Genomic DNA, 27,836 nt, shown 5'->3' with positions numbered 1-27,836 from the left:
TTGCCCCCTGCTCTACAGGCTCAGTGTTTGCTCAAGGGTGTGTTTAAGCAAAGCTGGAACTACACCTAAACCCCAATGCTTGGCCTTTTGCTGAGACAGCTACACGTATTTAAAGGAGATGAAAGAACATGCTTTAAAACAGCCTTTGGATGCTACATCTTTATTACAGAGCTTATAACTCCCATTAGAATGATGGAGGCACAGTCTTAAAAGAATAGGAAACATGAGACAACATGTTCTGAGATGCAAAGAACTCTAACAGCCCTACATTAACATTCCAACCAGAATTCACTTCTCCATTCCAACCAGAATTCACTTCTCCATTCTTCATCCCTAAAACTGAATAACAAAAGTTCTCCAGTTTAATTTTGTTGGAAGTTCTACACGCAAAAAAATAAGCACGGGTTTTAATAAATAAAAGTGTTTTCTTGCTTCCATTGTGTTCCAGCAACTTCACATTATTTTCTTTTTTTTTTTTTTTGTATAAAATTTCAAGTGTTTTAAACTTTTAAAAGTAAGTTTGGTAAGATTCAAAGAGTAACTTTTAAAGCCTGGAGCAGATGTATTTTTTTATTAAATAGAGCACAGGTTTATAAATAGCTAGACAGAGAAAACAATAAAATAGACAAAGGAGTAATATACTATTGTTTGTAACTGAGTGTTTCCAAGTGATAGTTTAAATTTCTGAATCCAAACTGTCTTCAACAAAAGCAACCTATTTACATATTAAAACATTTACATTTGGGAAAACATTGAGCTCCCACACATGATTCCACTAGTACTGTACATTCAAACAGGGATTTTGGTTCTTCAACGTAAAGCACCTTTTGTAATATTTTAATCACAAGATAAACAGAAGTCATTACCTCACCCTTGGGGAGTGCTGGACAGAGAACCTGCTTTCAAAAAATCTGAGTTTATCACAACCACCTTGTCCCCACCCTGCCTTGGGCTCAGTTATTTACTCTCCCCAGAGCCTGATCCTCTGACTATCCCTACAAGCTGCTCTCACATCCCTCCCAGCCAGCAGCTGCTGTTCCTCATTCTGTGATAATCATCCTGCACCTCTTTAAGTGTTCTGCTTTGGAAAAAGAGCCTTATTTTTCTGTACCTGGAAACACTGAGTTTCACAGAAAACAATAAAGCCTAGGAAAAACACCTGTGTTGGGAAAAAGTTGGAGGTAAATCCATAAACATTCAACCTACACAGCATTTGGACAACGAAAGGTTGAAGACAAAGTGCTCTAAAAATATATTTGGAAATTGTTTAACAAGCTGTTTATACTGCTTTATTTACTAACCAGGAATTCAACCCTGAATTACCTCCCCATTTCCTGCAGTAGGAGGGTGATGTGGCATTTCCAAGCCATCCACTCCCCAGCCAGCACTGAAACTCCCATCTGAAGGAGTGGCTGAGACCACCCACAGCACAGACAGAAATATGTAAATATCTCCCTTGCACCTGCACAACCGTGCCAGGAACACAGAGAAGGAGGGTGGGTAAACAAGACAACTGAAATCTTTGCATGATTGTGAGGCACTAAAACCCATCCTAACATGATCAAACAGCTTTGGGTAACGATCTGCTTTGTAAGAACAGCTCTGCTGCTGCAAAATGAGAACAAAACCTCATGGAATGGCTGTGCAGTGATATATCTCAGCATGTAACTACACCACATATTACATACAGGTGTCATCTAATTTATAAAAATATTCTATATTCATGTAGAGATATTATAGAAATATTTTGTTTCCTTGAACCAGCAGCACGTGATACTGCTCTCCTCACTGCAATACAGGTACTCTGCTTTCCTAACAACACATCCCCCAGCACAGCTCTTCTGCTCTCACACAAAGGGATTTTTCTGGTGGCTCTCAGATCAAATGCAAGAGCTGTTTACTCAGGACTTTTTACATACACAATCTATGCCCTGACATCAGGCTTTGAGTTAAAAAGCAGAACATTAAAGAGAATCTCTTTGTCTTCACCAAACTGAGAATTTCTCCTCTACAAGCACACAGATACACGTTTACATCATGGACTGCAGTTCACAATGAAATTCAACATTATTGAACCCAGCAATTGCTTCCAACAACTGCCTCAGCAGGGGATAGGGAGAGCAAGGTTCAGTGAGTAACAAAGAGGTAACCAGCTACTGCTGATGAGCATCTCTCTCACTGAGGATATTTTTGATATTGATGATTTCATGATCAAGAGCTGCATTTTGATACTGCAGTTCAGCAACAAATGACAACTAGCGTAATTCAATGATGCCTGAATCTGCACACACCAGGCAGAGGGGGTTTGGATCAACCAATGCTGGGCCATTCTTAGAATACAGATGCTTTACAAGCAAAGCCTGAACTGTAAAGTTTTTAAAGGCAGTCTGTGACAAACACCTCTGGTTCATTGAAGGAGTGCCAGAGATCCTGATGGTGAGCACTGCTCCTTCCTAAAGCTGAACACTTTGGCTAAAACCAACTCATACTGATATTGCATTCAGGTGTTGCAGGAGTTTTTGGCTTAGGAGAGGTTGGGAATGAGCAAACCTCCCAACCCAACCTTCAAGCAGACAGTCTCAGGGCAGGAGAGTCCTGGGTTAGGATGTGCAGAGCTCAGCTTGGGTATGGCCCCAAACCTCCCCGTTTTCTGCCACGCCGGAATCTGGATCCCATGGAGGTGATTTGAAGCCTGGAGTGTGAAAAGCTGGAACCTGATGCTGACAACAAGAAAAGGCATTTGAGAGGACCCATTTCTGGCAGAAGGCAGGCTATGGGAGCAAGAGGGCTCTGAAGTAAGGCACATCTCTCTGCAAACAGAACCTTCAGGATTTTGCAGACGCAAATTCACAATTTTTTAACACAGTACTGAACTCCGCTATACGCAAAATAGCTTGGTATAAGGCTGGGAAATCAGTTTCTGCTTCTTTAGTTTCCTTAATTGTATTTTGACAATTTGCCAAAATAAATGCTATACTGCAAGCTCCATGGAATGGGAACAAACCCTGTTTGTGAGCATCAAGAGCCCTGCACCAGATATTTTTGGTAAGTCTAGATTAAAAACCACAAAAGACCCTGGAAAGTCACTGCAAAAACTACCTTACACTGAAGAAGAAATGCATCCAGAAGACCTCCAACAAGGATCAGGACATGCACAGACCTCACAAGAGCTGTTTTGGTTGTGTTTTTTGCTTCAGGGTTTTTTTGTTTTGCCTTCGTGGGGTGGGAGGAGCGAGTCTTTCATAAGGTTGTGTCATCATCTCCCCCAAAGTCCCCCACGAGCAGTGAATGCTTGTCTGGCTCAGTGAGGACGATGCTGTTGACGGAGCGCTTGTCTGAGAACAGGGAGTTGATGGAGGCTCGGCTGTAGGTGATGATTCGATCCATCAGGCTCAGCTTGGGGGAGCCAGCCCCGCTCTCATCGATCCCCACGTGGACACTGATCTCTGACGGGCTCCTGTGCCTCAGCTGGCCACGGGCACGGAACTCCAGCTTCTCAGAACTTGGTTTCTGGTACCTAAGGAAGGGAAAACCAAAATATGTCACTACCTCTGAAGCTGAAGTACACTGAAATATGGATAGAAATTGATTATGCACAAGTCAGAGGCATTTATAATTTGACCAACAAGATTTCTCACAAACTCACAAAGGCCATTAAGGAATTTCCCATTCTGAGCACTTCTGATTTGTACATCTCTTCCCATTAGAAATTACATTTCTAAACACTACTGTCTCCTTAACACAGATCTGTGAACTCTTCTTCAAAAGCCTTCAAAATCTCTCACAGTGCCACACTTATTTTCTGTGACTCCAAATGAAAGACCTGAGCTTCAAATCCAAATTACAAACCACAACACTATTCCTACTCACATCTTCAAGAGCAAAGAAGAAAGCACAACAGAGACTGAGGAGGCAGCCATGGCTGCAGATCCCATCCAGGGCTGTAGAACCAAACCAATGGGCAGGAAGACACCTAGAAAATGACACCAGCAGCAAGTTCAGAGCAGAAACACTGCATTATTCATATATTAATAGATACAACTTCACACGGACTGTCCAGTTATAGTTGTTTTTTAATTTGTTAGTAAGTGGGATTTTAAATTTAAATGACCAATATTTAACACATAAGGATTTGTGGTTTATCTCAACTAGAACCTCAACCTGAAACTCAGAGGTGGTATGTCCTGCCCACCATGCAAAAAAACCTGCTTGTTCACAGGATCAGGCTCTTTCAATAAAACTTTTATCTTGAAGCTATTTTGATGTGCTGAGCACATCCATAGTGGCCATAGCATGGGAGGAGGACAGCTCACTGATGCCTTGAGAAGGCTGACCTAGAGCAGAGGCTGGACAGACCTAAAGAATAAAGCAGGGATTAAAAGAATCTCCTCAATGTATCCTCTTTGGGCAGCACCAGAGCCCAGCCAGGGCTACACCCAAGATGAACCAAAATGGTCCCAAAATCCCCGACTGCTCACGGGGGCTCTCAGTTTTATAAGTTCTGCTCCATTTACATATTGGAGTTAATTGTGCAATTCCAGCTTTAGCCCATGCAGTCCCATGCTTCTTGGTTTTCTCCCTTCAATTCACTATTCTTAATGCTTTTTGGGCCTGAAATTTATATCAGTTGTCCTCGGTCCCCAGCTAGAGAAGGAATTGTTTTGTCTGGCCACTCTGTGAAGAGAGCTCACCAACACTTAACATGAAGCTCAGAACTCCATACTGAAACAGTACAGAATATGAAAAATATAAAAGCTAATACTTAAGGCATCATCACGGCTACTCCACTACAACGTCCCCAGGCAGAGAACTCTGCCCTTACTGACAGCCAGAAAGACAATGGAAACTCTCCCAAACAACAGTAAATCACTGCAATCTTCTACTCACTGAGCCCAATCCAATTAGTGCAGGCAGCACTCACACACCTGCAGCTATGGGAACTCCAATGAGATTGTAAATTAGAGCAAAGACAAAGTTGATCCGGATCCTCTTCACAGTTTTCCTGGACAAATCTATGCTTGCTACCACATCCATCAGGTCATCCTGCAAGTTAAAATGTTCATTGGAGCACTCAGAAAGCACAAACGTGGTGTCTTCACAGTCCTGTTACAGCTCACTACAGTGCACTGGATGAAACAGGCTAATCACAGTGAGCCCTCTGGAGGCTGCTCTGCTCAGTGCCAATCCATCATAACCCAAGGAATGTCCACAGCACCTCCCAGGACAGCTCCAAACACTGCCCACAGTCTGCCAGGGAGTTGCTGATGTGTAGGAAGAAGTGCCTGTAACCCTGGAGGTACCATGGTGAGTTACCCAAATGCAATTTATGTTTGCCAAAGGATGGGGCACTTTGTCTTCCTTTGCCACTCTCAAACTTTAATTATCCCAAATGTGCAGTACCCAGAAAATGTGGAAGTTTCCTTCATGGGATAATCACTGCACTAAACACAGTGAAGAATCTCTGCTCCAGTTCTCCAGCTGATGGAGACTGTGCACCCCTGCATCACCCAAAACATCCTGGAATTTCTGATCCTTCCTACCAGCTCCCCTTAATTCTGATGTCTTACCCTGATAAGAACCACATCAGCTGCCTCGATGGCCACATCCGTGCCCGTGCCAATGGCAATTCCCACATTGGCCATGGCCAGGGCAGGGGAATCATTGATCCCATCTCCAACCATGGCCACCCGCTTCCCTTCGTCCTGGAGCTGCTTCACTTTGGCCACTTTGTGCGAGGGGAGAACCTCTGCAAACACTTTGGTGATGCCAACCTGAACAGAGAGAGAGAGAGGACACAGCTTTTCCAGCAGCTGTCAAAGCTCCTGCCTGGAATGATGTGGCCAGGAAGAATGAAACCCATTTTATCACTCATGAGCTAAAGAGCAAACTCAGCTGATGATATGAAAACAGCTCTGAATTTACAGCTGACATTACTTCCATTCAAAAATTTCTTGCGATCTTGATTCCAAATTTTTTAGAATGACCATCTTTCACAGCAGAGCAGCTACCAGCAGTATGAACATGCCACACCACCATTCCTGCTGAAACCAGCTCCAGCCCCAGGCACAGGACACCAGCCCACCTGGGAGGCGATGGACCGGGCTGTTTTGCTGTTGTCACCAGTCATGAGGACAACTTCTAGCCCCATGCTCTTCAAAGTGTACACTGCCAGCTCAGCCTCTGGCTTCACAGTATCTGCAATAGCTATCAAGGCACAGAGCACTCCTGAAAACAGAAAGAAAGTGTTGGTAATAAAGATTTCCAGAACCAGTCCATACTGACAGAAAAAAGTGGGATGATAAGAGGTATCATGACACCAAGACTTAAAGCAATATAGAACATGGACTGTCCAACCACAATAAAAAAATTTTTTTCTCTCCTTTCCCCCTTTTGCTTTCTTTGCATTGTATTATTATGCCCAACTGTCCTGTCAGCTAAGAAATGCAGGAAGAGCCTTTCCCATAAGAAAGTGCTGTAAACTGATTAATTATCTCTTTTCATCCCATTACCCTGCTTCAGGTGTAGCTGCTATGACATCACTACTTATTAATCTCTATTTATGTGATGTTTCATGTGATATTTAGTGGCAATCCAACTGAATACAGCAGCAGCTCTTAACTCACCATCCACAGCTGCCAGGACAGCCGTGCGGCCTCTCCGCTCATGCTCCATCATGGCTTTGTCCACCTCATTCCTCACCATGAGGCCATTCCTGGTCATCCACTCCCTGTTCCCGATGAGAACTGAGTATTTCTGAGAGGTCACAGTAGCTGAAGAAGAAAACACAATGCTACCATCATGTGGATAACCAGGGAGCTCCCCTGCAGCTCATCCCAGCCAGGATCTCCCAACAGCACTTACAAGGAATCCAAACAGAAATACAGAATTCCTCAATACTTTCTGCCCTACCATCTCTTCATGTGACCTTTGCAAGAGAGACACCAACATTCCTTCAGTCCTTGGGAGTCACCCCCTGTCAGAGGGCCAAAGGGCAGTAAAGGACCAAGTCACCTTCCCAGTGCTTCTGATTTCTATGAACAGCCCAATGGGTTGAAAGACCTAACAGTGAGCTATTCTTGAGTGAAAACTAACCAGTTATGCAAATACACATAATTTTGGCTAGCAAATGGTAACTTGGGATGAAGCAAAGTAAAGTCATAGAGAGCTGACAGACAGCTCCTGTCTGATTTTCCAGTCCCATATTCAACATGCTACTTGAAATTGCATTTATCTTAAATGTTCTGAGTGATGTGTGAGCACAAAATAAACTAATGAGCAACTATTTAATGTATGCCTTGATGTCAGCCCAGTTCTCCAAGGTGGAAATAAATGACCTCATTCATAAGGATCCTAAAGACACAGAAGCAAAATTGTCCATTTTATTCTCTAACCCAGAATTAACTTACTTGGTAGTTCAGTGTCAATGATCAAAGCAGGCTGCACTGATTCATCTGTATTCTCCTCAATTTTCACAAGTGTCACATTTTTAACATTGTTTTCTTCAACCATGCTGTTTTTCCTGTAGAGTAATGCTTCAATATTGGTGACTTTGCAACTAATGCCACAGCCTGGAACTACCTGAAAATCTGTACATGTACCAAGGGTTTCCGAGTTCAGCTCCTAGAAAAAGAGGATGGAAACTGATGAAGTTTTTAAATACATAAAAGCACAATGCAATTACAAAGCCCACAAAATAAAGTGCAGTTAAACAAAGAGGAGGAGGGAAATAATCATCAAAATCTAGGTCTGAGTGGTGCCTCTAATATGGTATGATTCATGTGGCTCCACAATTTTCAGCTTTTCCAATCAAACACAGCAACTGCTTAATCTGCATAAACAGTCTTGTGGTATTGAGGAATTCCTGCCAGAGAGGTTCTTGCACAGGGGGGAGCAGGCTGTGTGTGGGAGCCCCTCACCTTTTTGCAGTACTTTGTGATTGCTGCTCCCAGGGGGTGCTCGCTGCTGCTCTCCGCTGTCCCAACAATTGCCAGCATTTTGTGACGAGGGAGGAGGTTCCCCTCCACCAGGAACTTCACCTGCATCACCTCTGGAGTGCCGTGGGTGATGGTCCCTGTTTTGTCAAACACAACCACCTTCACCTGCAGGAAAGCAGGAATATTTCAGTCAATGAACTGAGCATGGAGGTGCAGATTCCTTGGAAAAGCACGCACTCGAACGAAACTCCCAAACATGACTGATGACCTAACACAGAATAACCTGAGCTGGACAGGCCCCACCAGGACATTCCATCAGCTTCTCCCAACAGCTGGCAAAACCCCCAGGCTGGGTGTCGAAGACCACCCTAGGGTTGTGGGGTGGCTCCGTGTGGTGAAAAAACTTCTCCTCCAACCCGAGCTTCCAAAGAAAGGCTCAGCAGTCTCTGTTGTTTGGTCTCAAGGCAGTTTATTGCAAGTTATCTAAAAGATTTTCTCCTGGGGCTGCTGTGGTTTGCTCACAGCTCAGGCAGAGGCACACACACACCCTGACATCCTCTCTGACTCCAACTGCTTCTTCTCTCCCACCCAGGGCTGCTGCTCTCTTTTATATGGTACATTACGTGTTACATGGTTACAGTTTTTCCCAATGCCTATTACCTATATTAAATGGTGCTTTTCTATCTTTTATATGGTACATTACGTGTTACATGGTTACAGTTTTTCCCAGTGCCTATTGCCTATATTAAATGGTGATTTTCTACTCTAAATCAACCTGTGAGTGCCAACATCACCAAGAACATGGAGGTAAGGAAGAAAGAAGAAAGAGCAAGGACAGGACCGGCCAAAATCCCTCCACCTTAAAACCTCTGACACCCATGTACAAAACTAAAACCCCCACTGTACAAGCATTAAAACTCCCCTGTACAATACAAAAAAATTCTGCCGTCTACTTGGTGACTACTTCTCCTATAATATCTAAACTTTTGTGACTTTTGTTCTTCCTACAAGGTTGGTAAATCATTCCATGGCTCAAACCCAAAATCACAGCTGTTTCCAGCTGCCTGCCAGGGTCCCAAATGCTTCTGACCTGGAACCTCCAAAAACGTCTGAGGGACATGTTGAGTTCCAAGAGCTGGCAGCCCCTGGGGCACCCGCAGCGCTCACCTTGTGTGCCATCTCCAGGGGCTCCCCGCCCTTGATGAGGATGCCGTTCTGGGCCCCCACGCCGGTGCCCACCATGACGGCGGTGGGGGTGGCCAGGCCCAGGGAGCAGGGACAGGCGATGCACAGCACGGTGATGGAGGCCTGGAAGGCGAAGCGCACGATCACCTCTGCTGCTGAAATGCTCTTGTTGTAGCCCTGGGCACGGAGGGGAGTCGGTCAGGGAAGAAATCAAACAACAGGAGCAACACATTTGGCTACGCATTGTCTTGGAGGTTGGAAACATCCGCTAACCTGTCTGCTGGGTATTAATACTGAAGTAAAGCACAAGCAAAGTAGGCAAAACCTAAGATGAATCATTAAATTAATGATTAATTAGCCTAATTGTGCTCTATACTGTACTGATAGCTGCATCTACCCACTGGCGCTGGGGGTGTTAATCCTGGAGAAAAGGAGACTCGGGGGTGACCTCATCACTCTACAGCTCCTGAAAGGTGGCTGTGGCCAGGTGGGGTTGGGCTCTTTCTCCAGGCAGCACTGACAGAACCAGAGGACACAGTCTCAAGAGAAATACAGGTTGGATATTAGGAAAAGTTTTTCCCAGAAATAGTGACAAAGTTCTGGAATGTCCTGCCCGGTGAGGTTGTAGGAGTCACCATCCCTGGATGTTTTTAAAAACAGATTTCATGTGGCACTGGATGCCAGGTTTTAGTTGAGGTGTTGGAGCTGGGGTGAATTCCCCTCAACTGTTTATTTATAGGACATTTTCCTAACAAGACACTGTCTGATACAACTCTTTAATTATATACTGTAATAAAATATGCTAGATCAAAGATAGATACAGTTAACAGGAAAAAAAAAAAGGCATATATGAAAATGGCTTTCCTGGAAACTCAGAAATTCTAATCAGAAATAGTTTTGAAACAAGAAACCCTGTGATCTAAGCAATGCTTAAGTCCAAGCTCGGATCCTGACCCTCCTCTGGAATTTGTAACAAAGACAAATTCCACTGATTGCCAAGATGAATTTACACAGAGCTACATACATAATTCGAGACTTCTTTTTCCCTGGAGGAGGGATGGATGGTAGGAAACTGATGTTTAATATTTCTTTTAATTAACGTTTTTTTTAAATCCTAACTTACAAGACTTGATTAATTACTGTGGATTCTTTTCAAGTATAAATGCAGAATGATACAATATAAAAAATACATAATATAAAAAAATGTAGTAACAAGTGCAATAATTGCCTACAAGGGTAAAACAGAAAGGGAACAACTGCAGTCTAATAGAATTGTAAGGCTGTTTATTAAATATTTCAAAAGGTGTTAAGGAGATTTACTTACCAGAAAGTATTTTTCCACTATTTCAAAATCCACAAACCCAATTATAATCCAGGCAAAAAGGGTAACCACAGAGACAGCCACAATAAAAGGAACAAAGTAGCCACTAAGTTTGTCTGCAAATTGCTGGATGGGAGCCTGGGAAGGAGAAACATCACTTAGCACCATCATGTTTGTGTCTGAAGGCACAGAAGAGAAGAATCACAGCTGCTTGCAGCACACTTGGCTTGCTACACTTCATAATTACAGATTTACTTAATAAGAGATGAGACTTGGCTCAGTAGACAGGATCAGAGTCCTTATTCAGCAAGATCCTTCATTATGCAGTTGCAATTCAAATGCAAGCAGTCTCAGCCAGCCCTGCAGTGATTTGGTGTGCTGGTGCCTGCATGAGACAGCAAACCTCAAGTGTTGAAGTGGATGATACTCTACCTTGGAGGTCTGGGCCTCCTCCACGAGTTTAACAATCTGGGACAGAGTGGTGTCAGCTCCCACGTGGGTGGCCGAGATGAGCAGGGACCCGTTCTGATTGATGGAGCCTGCAATAACTGTATTGCCAGGCTTTTTGGTCACAGGCATGGCCTCCCCTGAGAAAAGGGCAGCAAGAGACACAACACTGCTGAAAAAGGCACCTTTGGGACAGCTGCCAGCTCCTGACAAGGGGGGAGGACAACAGCCTCGACTTCCCCTCTGGAGATTTGCTTAAAGAAAAAGATTTCTACACTTGGAAAAAGCAAATGCTGACCTGTGATGAGAGACTCGTCCACCATGGAGTGTCCTTCAATGACACGGCCATCCACTGGGAATTTGCCTCCTGGGACCACTCTGACAATGTCCCCTCGCTGAACCAGCTCCACATCCACTTGCTCCTCACTGCAACGGTGCAAAGGTTTTACAAGAGACTAGAACTGGAGGGACCCAAGCTAAGGAGCTGGCACTACACACAAAGCACAACCCCACTGGATGGCATTAGTGCATACAAAAATGATCACAAGGAAATCATAGTGCTCTTTGAAATGGCCAATTTTATCATAATTTTATTTACTTTCCAGTTCAGAAAATCCACTAATTGTCTTATCACAGGAGAAAAAAAAAATCACCAATAAACCAAAGCAGAGTGTTAATTCTGCATTTTTTTATTTTTATCTGCCAGTAAATCTGAAGTTATTTGCTTCATAGTTCTATAGAATGGTAAAATTTGTCTGTGAACTAAGCATATTAACAACAAAAAAGGAACAATAGAAAAAGCAAATGATAAAGCAAGATACCTTAAAAGAACGTTATCAGGGCCCAAGGTAACAATAGTAGCTTCAGTAGCTTGTAATGAAATTAGTCTTGCCAGTGCTTCTGAGGTTTTACCCTAGAATAATAATTTTCATATTTTTCTGACTATACCATTTAAAAATGGTTCAGTTATTAAAGATGATTTTACAAGACAGAAGGTTAAAAGAACCCAGCAAAGCTTTTGCATGAGATGCTTTGGCAAGGTTCTGGAGCGCTCCTCAGTGCCCTGGTCTCTGCTTTCCTCACCTTTGCCACGTGCTCCAGCCAGCGGCCCAGCGAGATGAACACGAACAGCATCGGGGGCGTGTCGAAGAAGGTGACAGGGTTCACTCTGGCCCTCTCAGCCATTGCCACCAGGAGGATGATGAAGGAGTAGAGGAAGGCAATGGATGTTGCCAGCACCACGAGCACGTCCATGTTGGCCGTGTTGTGCCTCAGTGCTCGGGAGGCCTGGATGTAGAAGTGCCACCCCCCAAACACCTGCAATGGCATTTCACACAATGTCTCTAACACACAGCAGCAGCTCTTCCAGCTTATTTGTGGCGTTTGCCCCTTTCCCTGAACAAAATCCCAGCTCTAGCCAGGGCTGTGGTCTTCCTACAGCACTCTCAGCTATTCCCAGTGCCCTCCCAGTGGGATTCAGGAGCTGCCTCAGGTGTACAGCTGTTGGAGCTCTGGACGCTGAGAATTTTAAACTTTCTATGCTGAAGGGTACAGACCCACAAAAACATTTTATATTTGACCTGAGGCCTTAGAGAAGGCTCCCAAAATTGACTGATAGCACTGAGATTATGGATGCGTAGTTTGATTAGAAGTGTGCAATATCACAAGGTAGAAAACTTAGAGTTTAAGGTTTTAGAATATAGCAATATATATGGGCAAGATGGAGGTTTTATAGCAGTGGCTGGTCCTTTTTCTTCACCACCTTCTTCCTTCTTCTTAATAGGTTTGGGAAGCATTTTGTAATTAGACAGGAAAGTCTACATTGCAGACTTCAGGTGATTAGTTATTGGGTTAACAGTGAAAATAACTTAGGTGTCATTTCTTAAATGGATAGTTTAGCCTTAAATGACCTTGTAACAAATGATTGTTAGCCATTTTTGTGCCTTGTTAGTGAAGAACTGCAGAACACACGCTGTGAGACTGTAACATAGATAAGAAATAATCAACACCTGAGTCTGAATGCAAAACACCATCTCAAGTGCCTTCAATCCCAACCCTGACAGAGGCAGAAAAAAGAAGCCTGGCCTGCCCCTGGGAGTCCCCAGCACCCATTATTTTGGTAATAGCAGAAGCATATAAGATCCTCAAAAGCATTTTGCAGCAGCACAATTGCATTCATACTTTTCAAATTTAATTTCTTCATCATCTTCCAATCTGAGCACTTAAGCCCAGTTGGCATAACCCCACTCACCTGTACAGGGACACAGAGCAAAAATGACAGGAAATTCATGACTGACAATCCTGGTAGGAGCTGGTATTCCAGGACCATGGAGGAGTGGAGGGCCTCCATCTCCTCACTGCTCATGTTGTGATGTGCGTGAGCCTGCGAGAGCTGGCTGTCCATCACCATCATGTAAATCATCAGCCCCATCACAGGGATACAGAAAACCAGGCTCACCACAAAAGACCTTTTCCACCTCAGATTAAAAAAAAAAAAAAAAAAAAGGAAAAAAAACACTTGTATTGCAGTCAAGTGCTAAGTGCTGGAGAAGATTTTAAGTAGTAAGTCTGCAGTTACAGAAAAAAAATAATAAACTGATGGTTGAGTAACAAAGAAAAATCAAAGATGTTTATGGAATCTTAGTATGTTCAGGAATACTTACTGCCTGATCTCCTGTTTGTGATCCAGATGACTGGCAGATCTATCCTTTTTGACTAAGGAAGTAGTAAAACCTAAGTCCTAAGGGGAAAAAAGCACAATAATAAAAAAGGGAACAGTCAGTTCTCAAAAGCACTTTGTGCTCAATTAATGCCCAACTACTGATGGTGCCAGTTTAACCTTTGATTAACTTTATTAACATTTCTGATATAAAACATTACTATTCAGTTACTGTTGTCTGTTACTACTATTTAGTTACTTTTCAAGAAGAGGAAGGCAATCTGATGTAGAAATTAACCTTTCTGGAACAAAAGAGTATTCTAAAATGTGGCTTTCCAAAATGGTTGTTCCTAAAGCACAGAAACTGAGAAACTGAAGGAGAAGGCTGAGAAACTTATTTCACCTCTCACCTGCAATCATACTTTATTTTTAAATAAACATTCTTGATTTTTCTACAACCCTATGCCTAGTATCTGCAAGTCTACCATGGCCTTGCTTTCCCAGTATTTATTTATAAAAACTTAGGCAAACTTGTGACAGAGCATTTTTAAATACACAAATTAGCTGCTGAAACCTGCACTAAGATGAAAGAAGATGGAAGATACCTATTTGTTTTTTGCTTAAACAGCCTTTCCTTCTATTTCTGGGGTGTGTAACTCTTGCAAGAACACGGATATTTTAGGAGACTTGGTGCCTACATGAAACTCACCTTTATCACTTGTATGACATCTCGAGGACCAATGGCTTCAGGGTCATATTTGATGTGGGCTTTGTTGGTTGCAAGAGCTACAGAGCAGTACAAGACACCACTGGTCTTCATGAGGGTGGATTCTATCTTGTGCACACAGGAGGCACAGGTCATCCCCCTCACCTGGAAAATAAAAGTTCCTTCTTGTTGGCAAAGCACATGTTACCTGGCAAATGCACCTTAGCAAGTAGGAAAAGCCACTGGGACTATGCTGCATTATTTATTGCTTTGATCTGGGGTGTGAGCACTGCAGAATCAAAAAATAATTTGGGCTGGAAGGGACCTTAAAGACCATACAGTTACAACCTCTGCCATGGCCAGGGATGCTTCCCACAAAATCACGTTGCTCAGAGCCCCCTCCAACCCTTCTAGAGGAAGCAGAGCACAGGGACAAGGTAATTAAGCCCTGATAAAGCTCTGTTGGATGTTCAGTCTCAGAGCTGGGGGACATTGCACTACACTCAGCTTCAAAAAGTAAAGAAAAAAAAAAAAAGAGTAAATTCTAGCAACAGGAAGAGCAAACAAAAATACAGGAATATTTCTCTGCATTTTCAGTGTAGTAGTAGTAAGCCAGCACAGTTTGCAGGACATGATAAAATCAGTGATACATACCTGATGTATCCTTACACTACATTTTTTATAAATTAACCTCTACTACACTATTAAACTATAGGAACTGGACACTAACACAGGCACATCCAACAGATAAAAGCAATAAAAGCTGAAGGTGGCTGGGTTTAGTGGGCAGCTTACTACAAGTTCCAGAATGCCATCTCCTTCCCCACAGTTTTCCATCACGGTGGCTCCGAAGCCCAGCTCCCGAATGAGCTCTGCAATAGCTGCAGGGTGAATGACAGCAGGGTTGTACCTCACTTCTGCCTTCCCTGCCATGAGGGCAACGAGGATCGAGTGGATTCCTAGGAAACAAAATGTGTGAGTGGCAGATCAGGCTTAGGAAACATCCTGCATTTATTGTAACATGAGGGCACAACACAATTTATTGAAATTGGGAAAGCTTCCTTGTTGTATATAAAGAGATATAGCCTCATGTTTGGAAGGTATACCAGCACCCCAGTGCAGGTGTGACAGATGAAAGCATCACCTCACATAAGCAGCATGCCTTTAACAGTCTAATTACAAACATTTTATCCATACTATATGAAAAAAAAATCTATTTTTCCTTAAAAGAAATTATTCTAAGCTACAGGGCTGCCTATTTCTCTGATCTGCATTTACCATTTCTGGAAGTTTTTTTTCAGGAGAACCTGTATGAGAAAGGGCAGATCTAATAGTGCAATCCTACTGGGCACTGAGAGGATTTAGATTCATCCATTTTCTAGGATGAAGAAAATTAAAATCCAGACTGACTGAAAACCATCCATCTTCATTACAATAATTAAACACAGTCTGCATTAATGACTCTGTTACATCACAGTCATGCAGCCGTTTGTTCCTGCAAATATAATCACAGACACCAGTGCCCTGACTCGCAGAGCTAAAATTAACCTGTGTCCCTTTAATCCCCTCACACTGTCCCTTCTCTCAGCTCCCTAAAGCACACATCTGCTTCTGCCTTTCAGCTGCACACCTGGGAACCTCCCTCCAGAAGGAAAGGACTGTTTTACCTTCCAAAGGATCCCCTCTTTGGTCCCAATATTCTCTGGAGCACTCAGCTGCTGCCTTTGCAGCACAGCCATAAAGCAGCAAGGATGTCCCTGCTCCCATCCTATGGGCCAGAGGGGAGGAGGAACACCTGTCCTGACAACCCACCCCTTAAAAACACTGCAAAAGCCAGAAGGATTCTCCAAACAAGTGCTTGGAAATGTAACAGACCCCACTGACACCCATCTCACCATCCTCCCTTCTCAGGTTCCTCTCGATGTTGGCCACACACGAGGCACACGTCATTCCTGTGACCTGCACGTAGCACTTGGAGATGGTCTTGCTCTCCTGCCTGCCAAGGTGGGCTGGTGGCACTTTGGAGGGTTGTTCAGGCTTGTGAGAATCTAGCTGTACTTCAGGGCAGGGCTGAGCTTTGGCCACAGGGAGCTCTGCCTTCGCTGCAAAGGAGAAGGCAGATTGTGACAGTGTGAGCAGCCAGCGCAGGGAGGGATGAGCTGCTGTGACACACTGCTGTTCACTGGGATTGAAAATGGAAACTGTGGTTGCACACACCTTGTCAGTCTGACCCACCCACCCCTCTGTGGATCAGCGTCAGCAAAAGAAAACAAGACAAAGGTGGGCCACTGAATAACTTACTGGTTTGCTACTATTTTTCCTTTTGCCTTTCCTCATTGTCTTTGTTCTGTTGCACATCCTTTGTCTTCTCCTGTAGCTGGAAGCAAAACCTCTGTGTTGCAACCTTAGTTTTACACACAGTTTTATTGACTTTACCTGGAGCACAAAGCTAAACTTGCAAGCAAGTGCATGTTCCATAAGCTAAACCAATGTTTTTAACCTTAGAGAGGGACTCTGGAACTACAGGCTCCTTACAGCAATTCAGGGGATGCTGTGTTTTCGCAGGAACAGGGTGAAAAGGATTAAATGTGAGCACCCAACCACTTCTGCAGCTATTGGCATAAAGTAGCATTTATCTGACATATTTATATTGCCAGACACCTCAATCATTTGAATCAATCTGATGTATTAAAGGATGTGCACATTATATTTAATGATCTCATCTGCAGTGAAGAGATAAAGCTTCTCTTGGCAAGCACAAAGTGTATGTCAGCTGTAAAATTTCATCTTGAGGGGTACCAAATCCTGAACAAAACTGCACAATCCTTGTAAATTTAAAAGTTTCACATGTCATTACCTGGAAAAGATGCATCAAATCCCATATCCTCTATTGAGGACCTCAGGTCTTCTGGGCTTGTTTGCAGTGGGTCATATTCTATAGTTCCAGTTCCATTTGGGAGAGAGACATGAACAGATTTCACACCTGCCTTCTGGGACAGCACCCCCTCGATGGACTGCACACAGGAGCTGCAAGTCATACCCTCAATATTGATCACAACAACTTGAGTGAGGGGCTGGCTGGGATCCTTGGAAGGAGGGTGAGATTTCAGTGGAGATGCCAGCATGGGGAAAAGTGCCAGGCTCTCAGGCTCCTCAGGAAGGCTGACTCTGAACCTCTCTGGAGACACATTTTCCACAGCTTTCCTCAGCTTCTCTAGGCTAATTAAGCTTGGGTTGTAGTTTATAGCAGCAGATTTGTTCTCTAAAGAAACCACGACACTCGCCACTGCCGGCAGCGCCGACACGGTGCTCTGGATGTTGAGGACACAGGAATTGCAGTGCATCCCCTCAACTCTGAACACAACTGTCTTTGTGCCAGTCCCACTGGAGTTTTCCCTCTGTGATGCCTCAGAGATTCTGGGCTGAGCATTCCTCAGCCTCTCCAGGTCAATGCCACTGAGCTTCAGGGGTCTAGGCTGCTTTTTGAAGGCTGCTGTGAAACCTGCAGCTTCAATTTGCTGTTTTATTTCTTCTGCTGTGATTAGAGGAGGCTGGTAGACAACAACAGCTTCCTTATTGTCCAGGGACACTGGAAATTAATCAATAAAATAAATGTGTATCACTGCCCTAAGCATAACAACCACATCACAGGATCTTGTCAAAGCTTTCCAGCAACACTTTAAAGGGTCAGAAATGTAACTGCAACAGAAAGGAGATTTCATTGGTTTGGTAAAGATCAAGCAACTTAGTTCTTCAACCAGTTTTTGTCTGATACTACAACAATTTTCAACTCCTCCTCAAATTTTTGCTCTTTCCCCAGGATTTTCACAAATGGCATCACTACTTCTTACTGAATTTATCCTTGTTTTGGGGTCTACAGCAATACATTTATCCAAAAGCTAACTATATCAGTAAGCTGCTCTTGCCTTTTAGATTTTTAATTGGACAGAAAATATGAACTATTATTAATTACAATTTTAGAAAGGTATCTGTTATTTGGGATTTCTATAACTGGTAATAAATTTATGGAACACAACTACTCCAGGCTGCCTACCAAATACAAAACAAGCACTGAACACCATCACCCATGTAACAGCCACATTCTTCCCACAATGTGGGCTCCTTTCTTCATTTCTAGTCCACATTAAAACCATAATAAAATACCCAGTCCCACAAAGAGTCACTGTCACACTCAGCTATCTCATCTAAAACCTGCAACTCCATCAGAGGACAAACAGCATGGCCAACTTCAATTTACATAAGAACTCACTAAGGTTGTACCTCTCATCTGTTGAATTCGTGGCGATTTGCCAGCCTCAATTTCCATAAAAGCACACTAAGGTTTTACCTCTAATCCTCTGAACTCCCTGCAGTTTGCCAAGCTTCCCCTCGATGGTGCTGGTGCAGGAGTGACAGGTCATCCCATCGACTTTCAGGCGCAGCACAGCGCTGCTCGCCTGGGACCAGCTGGAATCCTCCCACGTTCCAGGTGTTACCTCTGGCACAGAGATGCTCAAATCTGCTCCTGGGACCATCTGGGTAATGTGCCTGCCATTGGTGATGGAAGGGATGAAAGTCACCACTGCAGTTCTTTGATCAGAGGACACTTTCACATCCAGGATCCCTTTGTTGCTCAGCAGCGTGGCACAGATCTGCTTGGGCGTTAGGGCTGACTGGGCAGGGAGGGTGAGGAAAACTGTGTCGGGTAGAACAGGTTGTGGGTTTGAATCAGCCAGGGTAGCATCAAATCCCATGTCACAGATGGCTTCCTGCAGAGTCACTGGGGTTTGCAGCTTGGAGTCGTAGATGACGAGGGCGTTCTTGTCCTCCAGAGAGACCTCGAGGGGACAAACAAAGCAATTGAGCAAACTGCAACACAGAGCTGGAAGCTGACACTGCACCAGACTAGAGACTGCTCTGACTTGCAGAGATTAGCAATACTTGTCCAGTACAACTTTCACTGCTCACCTCAAAGAGCAAAGGCACAGTGAGTAACTCCTGCTCTCCTGTGCAACAACAGGGCTGGAGAGAACAGGTCCCAGCCCCACCATCCTTTACCAGTCTGTCTGGCCACTTCCACTTGCAACACCCAGACAGCACCAAGGCACCTAATGAAACTTCCAGAGCCAAATTCACCTCAATGAGGATGACTAACCCAATTCAACCCCTGGAGCAAAACAGCCCACAGAAGAAATTTGAATCAGTTAGCAGTAATTCTAATGCAGTTCAGAGTAACTGCCCCCTGGCTACAAGGATGGAAGAAAACACTCTCTGAAAAAAGCCACAGCTTTAAGCAGCAGTGAAAGGAGGCCAGCATTTCCAGGCAATGGAGGCACAGGCTGGTAACTTGCTGTGAGCAAAAACCTGCATCAGACTTCACCAAAACTCACTTTAGACACTTGATGCGTGACAAACATTCAAGAAGCTGTTTTTCCTCTCTGTACATTTTGGTAATCCAGAGACATCCTCATTTGGTAATAACCTTTCCCATCTGATGGTACACATAGCCTCAATTTAATTTGCTCCCAACAGATGATACATCAAACACAATAACTGCAGTTTCCAAAAGGAAAAAGCAATGCCTGCCAGAGGCCCAATACATTATCAATTCAATTCTGTCTTTCCTCTGGGCAAAGGTACAACCTAAAGACCACAGCCATGATTAAATTATATCAGTTAAATCGTTTTAAGAACCACCTTTCCTCATTTCTGTCCCAATTATGGGCCTTAGCAGAATTAGCAACATAGACATTTATGGGTTTCATTGCAGAATAACCTAAAAGCAGCTGTTTGTCTGTATTAGTCATCTAACATTCATGCCCCTTGCTGACCTAATTCATAATCACTGCACAAAACCCTGTTTTATTATTCCCAGAGAATTTTCTGAATCAACTGATCTGCCTAGATTGAAGGTCTGATGCTGCAAAAAAAGATAATTACTGAATATGACCTCTTAAAAGTTTCTTAAAGAGTCCTGCTCTACTCAGACTAAGGTTTTGCAATGTATCTTTTGAAATAGCATTCAGCTTTGGGATAAGATATTTACATAATAACCTAAATACAAAAGCCTTAATACTGTTCTTTTAAAAACCTACTTCATTCCTTATGTAAAGGACACTGGGCATGCATATACACTTCATACACTTTGTATAAATCTCCCTGTCCTATCCAAAGTCACCTGTGTATTCTCAGGAATCACAAGGCTGACAAAATGACATTTTTTGCTAGAAGAAGGAGAAAGAGAAGATTCTGAAATTGGATTGTTTGGGGGGATTATTTTACAGGCTGCTTTTAGCCTTTAGCTAGGTTCATGCTTGCAGATACCCAGTGATTTATCTGGCCATACACAGGGGGCAGTTCAGAGCTCCAGGGCTCTGCTGTCACAGCACAGACTCACATTAAAGCTCCTCTATGGCTGAAGGAAGATGAAAAATTATCTGTCTTGTAAATTTTGCTGCTTTTCACCAAATTTTTTGTACACAAACACCTATTCCAGGCCACAGGGAACTGCTCAGAGCTGTGCAGCACCTGAGCTGCAGGGGAAGTGCATGGCAGTGGGTCCTGCAAAACCAGCTCCAGACAATGATCACACACACCCCAAATGAAAATTGTGCCAAGTTCTGGGAAAGGAAGTGTTCTCCTAAGATTTCCCCATAAAACAGATGTTGACTGTTGATAAAACCAGGAAGATATTATTTTCTTTGGAGTAAAGTCAACAACTAGAGAATATAAGAGGATGGTTTAAGAACACAGATACTAAATAAATAAACTTCTCAATTTTCTGTGCTTAGAACAGTTCTTTTTACCACAGGCTGGGTTACAAAATCCATAGGAATCTACCAGCTTTTAAATTACTTCCATTATTAAAACTTTGTAAAATTATGAATTCTGCAAGGATGATCATCCGTCTACAGTCCAACATTTTGCCCATGACAGAAGAAAGACTAACAATGTTGCTCTCTCCTCTGAGCTAAGAAAAAAGTTAAAACTAAGTCAGGCAAAGAAAGCCTGAATTAGGACAAACCCAGTTCTTGCCTCTTTTTCCCCCATTACTTCACAATACTGAGTTAATTGTAAAGCAGAAAATCAATTAAGAGCAACAGTGACTTAACTCCCTCTGCAGTGAAGCCAGCACCTGCTTTTCTCTTATTTACCAGAAATACACCAATGCACCTCCAACATCAGCCTGCCAAGAAACATTCAGAATAAATGTTATTTTCCTCTCTCAGAGCCCAATTTTTCATGGTTTCCCACCCAAACCTTTGTTAGAAGCAGTGCTACAGTCTCTTACTTTAATGTTGTGGATGCCATTCATCTTCCCAAGGTGCTGCTCAATGCTCTGGACACAGGAGCTGCAGGTCATCCCCTCCACGACGATGGCCACAGATTTTGCTTCCATGGTGAATTTCTACTCAAGTCTGCTCATTGCTGGTGGCTAAAACCAATCAGGACATCAGTTCCTACAGAATTTCACAGAGATTGAAATAAAACAGATGCAGTGGAAGGAGTCCCCGTGGCAGGGCTTGGAGTGAGAGGAGCTTCCAGGTCCCCCCCAGTCCAAACCATTCTGGAATTCCAGGGTTTAACAGAGGACCTCCTTCAACTCTGGTAGATGTCAAAACCTGAGCACACACCAACAGAATGGAAACTCCACGTATTTATTCCCATGAATTCTCAAAACAGGAAAGTGTTCAGACTTCTATTGCTCAATCTGGGATACACTGGAGATCATTTAATTACATCCAGCAAGCTGTGGTTCATTGGTGTGAGATATTAAATTATAGGGGGAAGCAGGAGAGAGGGACAGCAGTTCTTGGAACGCTGAAACAAGAGGATGGCACATCAGCTGGTAACTCTGCTTTTCCACATCTCTCTCTCTCTGTTTGCAAAAACAAGTGATACTGAACTTAGCCCAGGAAGCAAATTAAGCTTTCATTCAGAAGGGTCTCATTTCTACTCCTCTGAAGAGTTTAATTACTGTTTTTGCTCATAAAAACAAGCCCAGGAAAAAAAGATTTACTGAACCTAAGTGAAATTTGTAGAATAACAGCTAATGGAAAGGACTCTTTTGCCCAATGCATAAACTGTTAAATGACTGAGGGGGAAAGAGGGGACAAGAAGAAAATCTCCAGATCTTCTGTTAATATGTTGAAAAAAGTAATGCAAGGTTTTACTGACAGAGAGGTCAGTGACCAGTTAATGTTTGGCAGCAATGGAAGCAGCAGTAAAATCTGATGAGTAACTGAGGAGCTGAAGTGAAGCACAAGCTTAACTTGTTTTCTTACCCTGAGGACTTATCTTGGAAAACTCAATTACATTGATGTTTAGTAAAATAAATTTTTCCTGCTCCATGGTGACATTTCCAGACTGTTCCCTGTTACAGAAGGCCTGAAGGGCTCTGCTTTCACTTTGAGACGTGCCACAAACCATGTAACAATACAAGAAAGTTTCACCATTGAAACAGGTTTACCTCCCTGATGCACAAAATTAAATGTTGAACTTAATTAACAAGCAGTGAAAGAAGTATAAAACTGGGAATACTGACTTTTCCAATAGATTAAATACATCTCATCCCTGCTAAGAACAGAAATAAGACAACTCTTCCTGAGGAGTTACTACAGATCTCACTTCTTCCCTGCTCTTACAAGAGCTGAGTTATTGGAAACACTCAGTATTTGTGTGTGAATACCCACACATTACAGAAATGCAGAACTATCACAAGAATTATCAACCAACAAGAAAGTATTTCACACAGCAGCTCCTTTCTCAGGCTGATCTGCACACTCAGAGGAATAAAATACTTTAAAAACCACTGAGTTACCCAAGAAAACACTTGCAGTGCTGTCATCCTATTGACATGTGATCCTCTGTGCCCCCAGCTCGTCCCCAAGGAATGCCCAGTCCACACCCAGACAAGGACAGCACTGTAACCCCAGTCAGGGACACACCAATATCCCAGAGCCTGAAATGCAAATCAAGTTGCAAAAAGCACTCGACTTGCAGAGAACTTGTGAACACAAGGGACTAAAGCCAGACATCCCAGACAGAACCAATCTGCCCTCCAGTAAGGTTTGGACACGTGCATTTAGAAACATTTCAGGTACATGACCAACTTGAACTGCCCTGTTACTGTACTCTGAAAACAAAAGTAAAGTAAAAGCACACTTTGGCTGTGAGCTGATGTCTAAAATAATCAAAGGTTGGCAAGATGCTGCTTTGGAGGAGAGCTGGGGTACAGGGAAAACCTGCTGAGCTCCTGCCTGCCTTCCTGAGCTTTGGTTTAAGAGACTCGAGCTGCAAGTACAATAACATCCATTTTTACAAAACCAGGATACAATGTTGAAGGTTGTCTGTCAAACAATTAGCAGTGATTACAGTAACCAGCAGCACTGCTACAAAATGCCCAATGCATTCAAAACCCAACTGTTTAAATATGTAAAAATAACATTAAACTTCTTTTCACATCTATTATTATTACAGTTTGTATGGACAAAGTGTTTCCTCCATTTTCTCAGACTGTTTTCTTGCCCTCTGTAGCTCATTCATAAACACAGCAGAGAAAACCCTTTCCTGGAAGAAGCCGAAATTGAAACAAAAACTATAAAGGTGTAAGAAAAAAAAAATTAAATTTATTCTTCCTTTTTTACCCTTCAAGACCCTGAGGTACTAGGACTGAAACCAGAACTTCCATCACTACAATTTATCTGTTGGACCAAACTGGCTCTTTGTTTTGCTCTCTGGCCTTCCATTAAGAATGACCCAGATCTCTTTGACATGAGCATCACTCACAGCTCCCTGCTGGTGGGCAAGACAAACAATGTGGATTTTTATTTGCTTTGTTACAGGTTGCTAACAGCTTCTATACTAATTTAGAAAAAAAAAAACCCAGGTTGTTCTCTAAAAGGTGAGACATGTTGAAATCTAATGAGCAGAACTGGTCTCGTCAATCAGTCACATATTATTAACACTGAACTGTTAATGAGCTGTTTCTTAATCACTGTTTTCTGCACAACCGTGCTGAAATTTTCAAAAGCCAAACTGTCTGGATTTCCTGTGCTCCTGAAGCTTCAAAGAGATCTTGTTCTCAGAATGACACACAGGGTTGTACACAATGACTCTGAAATAGATAAATCCTTTTTTCCTCCTCTTGCAAAATTCCCAGGACAACCAGTTAAATTTAAATGTAATCTCAGGTTGTATTCTACCTTGTCATATTCATTTCATTTCTGATGCTCTACCTCCCTTACAAGTGGTTCAAGGTACAAAGAATTTGGCTGGAACTTGAATTAAATATTTGTCATATTTCCTTCTGAAGTCCATAACTAAGCAGACTGAAAATACCTGTTGCACCAATGAATTAGGATTAGATGCACACAAAAGGTAGAAAAATACTAACAATGTAATCCTAATTCTCCTCGCTTGGGTTAACATTTTCCCAACAAAACAGACTTAGAAGTCAAAATATCTGCAGCAATCCACATATTCCACATCAATGGTTTGTGCAAGTTAGCACGGACACATCCTTTTAATTACAATACATTTTCTTATAGAGAAAAGACTTGCAGCTGAGGTCCTGAAAAGACCTGAGATGCTAAATTAAGGATTACACAGGTTTTAGAGAAAAAAATAATACTTTTACTCTTAGCCAGTACATTGCTCCATCTATAAAACACCTTCACCATCAATTATGAAAGAATTTCAGGATTTGACAACATAAAGAAATGGCAGTTCCCTTTAGGAGTTACCAGCTCTGTATTTAGTTCCATTTTCTTGAAGAAAGTCAGTTAGTGCTTCTAGGAAGTAAATGAAGCAATAGAAAGAGATGATTTCTAGTTCCATCAGATATTTCTCCCTATGGAAAGGAAAATTCAATAGTGATCAAGCACAAGGTGACTAAGACACTCATTCATCTCTCTAAATAGTTTTTTGATATGCTAACACCAGTCACTGTAAGTAAAATATCTGAAGAAATAAGGCTCAATGAAGTGAAAGTTAAGTAATTCATTGAGTCCACACTATCAAAAAAAATTATAAAATGAGCAATGCAAAGAGGAAGTTACAACTCAAGAATCCCATTTAACCCTAAAAAGGCAATTTGGTGCTTCTACCATCTGAGCACACCCAGGCATCACAGGGCAGCAAAGCTCTGTACCCCACACACCACTTTGTGCCAGTTTTAGGATCAGTAGGGCTACAACTAGGGAAGACAGATGTTCCTGGTTACCTGTACAGCTCCAGTTTTCACCAGTTTATAATTACCTTGAATTTATAGCTGCTGAAGTTAAAAGAGGTCACAGCTTGACAAATACCACACAAATGCCAGCAAAAGAATCTTGCAGGTTTAATTACAGCCTCTGGATTTTATTAAATCTCTAAATGGCCAAGTGTTGCTTAGTTTCTTTATTTAAGGCAGAAGAAAGCTGAATTACTTTTTACATTAAATGGAAAAAAGGTGCCTGTACCTCAGTGTCTGCAAGGACCTATGAAAAAGAGCAAAGGGCAGGAAAGGGAAAAAGCTGCATCATCTCACCCTTGGGCTTGAAAAGCACTACAGGAGATGAGTCCAACAGGGAAGCAGGAGGTTTTATAGGGTTCATGGGCAAACAGAGCCACTGGAAAGTGTGACGAGGTAGGAGATATGTATGATAGGCCCATGGGGAGATGAGGCTTAATCATTGAGAGAGAAACTGTACATCTGCAATAAATGTCCCAGCTACGTGACACTTCAAATAGGTTGTAATTCATGTTGCTCAAGACTTTAACAAGCCTTGCTTGGTCAGCGGAGCATGGAAATTGCTCTCAAGGAATTTATTTCTGTATCAACTGCATAGGGAAGAAAAAAGCACACACTGCAAGCACTCTGCTTCACTTCTAATCAGTTTTACAGTACTTGAGACAAATACTTAGTAAATCCTTTAACTCGTTCTTGGCCTTCCACAACTGCCTGAAGTCAGATTTTTGGAGAACACAAATGTTTCCTTGGAAGAATCATAGGAAATATTTTGAGTGGAATATAATTTATAACGCCTTGTTATGCAAACCTACCAAGGTCAATGGGAGCTCCTCAATCTTAAGTTTAGTCTCAAAGTACTCAGCAACAAGATGGAATGCATCATATAGTAAAAATAAGAAGAGTAAGACAGCAAATTACATTTAATGTCAGCTTTTGCTTCCCTGCTTTGCCAGCTGGGAAGGAAAAAAGCTCCAGGTCTTTTCTCTACTAAGAAAATACATTATAATTATTAATTTCTAATCAAACTGGATTTGTGCTCACACAGGGCATTATCATGCACATAAAGTCCCACACTACCAAATCTTTGCCTATTTATATCCACACAATACAACAAGCATTTAAGTACAGAAACTCGACCTTTGATGGCTGCACGAAGGATTTTAAGATTTTAATTTTACACTACTTACATACAATTTCCAGAACATGGACAGAGGGAGGAAACTGTTGTGTTGTTCTTGCCCATTTTTGAGAGAATTCACTCCAAAGCCTCATCAACAACTACTTACCCTTTTCTAGAATACCCACACTAAACTTTTAATTAGAAAAAGGTGTTTGTGCACAGAGTGCTGACATCATAAGGTGGCATAAGGTGACATAAGAATAAACACTAAGTAAGGAGTTTCAGAGGGACAAGCCGAGCAGCTCAGAATTGGAACAGCAGGTCAGTGACTCATGAGCTCCGAGACTTTCTCTGGTCACTGATGGCAGCACAAGAGGGACTTTTCCAAGCGAGTGCCAAGACCCGAAACGTGGATGCCCCGGCAGCGGAGCCGGGCTCCGGGCCCCGCCAAAGCCCCGGGAATTGCCGTGCCGGCTCCGGGGCTGCTCCGGGACACGGAGATGCCGCCGAGGCGCTTTGGGGGTGCCCCGGGGCTTCACCCCCCGGGTTGCGGGCACCCTCACGCACCGGACTCTCCGAGGGGCCGGACAGAGCCCGGTTTGGGGGCCCCGAGCCTCCCCTCCCGTCTGGGGCAGCCCGGCACCGCCGCCCGCGCACCCCCTCCCCGCCGGGACACGGCGGCAGCGGCCCGGGGGCAGTCCCGGAGCACGGAAGAAAGCGGGAGCGCCAAGGCGGGTCCGCACCCACGGAGGGAAGCGGGAACCCCACGAGGGTCCGCCCCGCAGACCGGGGGAGCGGCAGTGCCGGGGCGGTCGGCGCAGGCGGGGGGAAGGAGCCCCGAGCGGGGCCCGCACTCACCGAGACCGCGGGACCGAGCGCCGCTCCCGGCCCGCCACCGCCGCGCGCGTCCCTGCCGGCCACGTGACCGCCCGCCACGTGACGCGCGCGGACACGTGACGGCGCGGGAGAGGGCGGGGCCGCTCGCGACTATCGCGACAGAGCCCGCCCGCCGCGGCCGCAGCTCGGGGCGCTTCAGGGCCCTTCCCAAGGCAAACAGCCTGGGATCCTCTGATCGTCAAATGACCCGGCAGCTGTTCTTTTCCCACCTCACTTCTCGGGTTAAACTCAGAGACAGGGTCGGAGCCACCCCAAATCATTCTGGGATTCCCTAAGAATTCATCAGGAAAGTCCCGTTGATCCTGGGATGCTGCCTGCTCCTGTGGAGCCTCTC

General features: G+C 43.5%; 1 protein-coding gene across 1 annotated transcript; it reads right to left on the bottom strand.

The window, feature by feature from the left end:
• Nucleotides 1-556: 556 nt before the first annotated feature.
• Nucleotides 557-27,227, bottom strand: ATP7A (ATPase copper transporting alpha). Its single transcript, XM_021525265.3, has 23 exons — nucleotides 26,772-27,227; nucleotides 21,544-22,073; nucleotides 18,601-19,090; nucleotides 17,110-17,841; nucleotides 16,148-16,354; nucleotides 15,048-15,211; nucleotides 14,256-14,417; nucleotides 13,551-13,627; nucleotides 13,139-13,364; nucleotides 11,971-12,204; nucleotides 11,709-11,800; nucleotides 11,186-11,313; nucleotides 10,873-11,027; nucleotides 10,444-10,578; nucleotides 9,102-9,296; nucleotides 7,917-8,099; nucleotides 7,407-7,620; nucleotides 6,624-6,770; nucleotides 6,083-6,225; nucleotides 5,568-5,771; nucleotides 4,926-5,043; nucleotides 3,871-3,973; nucleotides 557-3,517 (listed from the first exon to the last, which is right to left on the bottom strand). Exons 2-23 carry the CDS (start codon nucleotides 21,649-21,651, stop codon nucleotides 3,241-3,243), a joined length of 4,494 nt encoding a protein of 1,497 aa, XP_021380940.2. The 5' UTR covers nucleotides 21,652-22,073; nucleotides 26,772-27,227; the 3' UTR covers nucleotides 557-3,240.
• Nucleotides 27,228-27,836: the final 609 nt, after the last annotated feature.

Source organism: Lonchura striata, chromosome 14 (assembly GCF_046129695.1).
Source record: "Lonchura striata isolate bLonStr1 chromosome 14, bLonStr1.mat, whole genome shotgun sequence".
NCBI lineage: Eukaryota > Metazoa > Chordata > Aves > Passeriformes > Estrildidae > Lonchura > Lonchura striata.
This window is presented reverse-complemented; position numbering and strand designations above follow the sequence as displayed.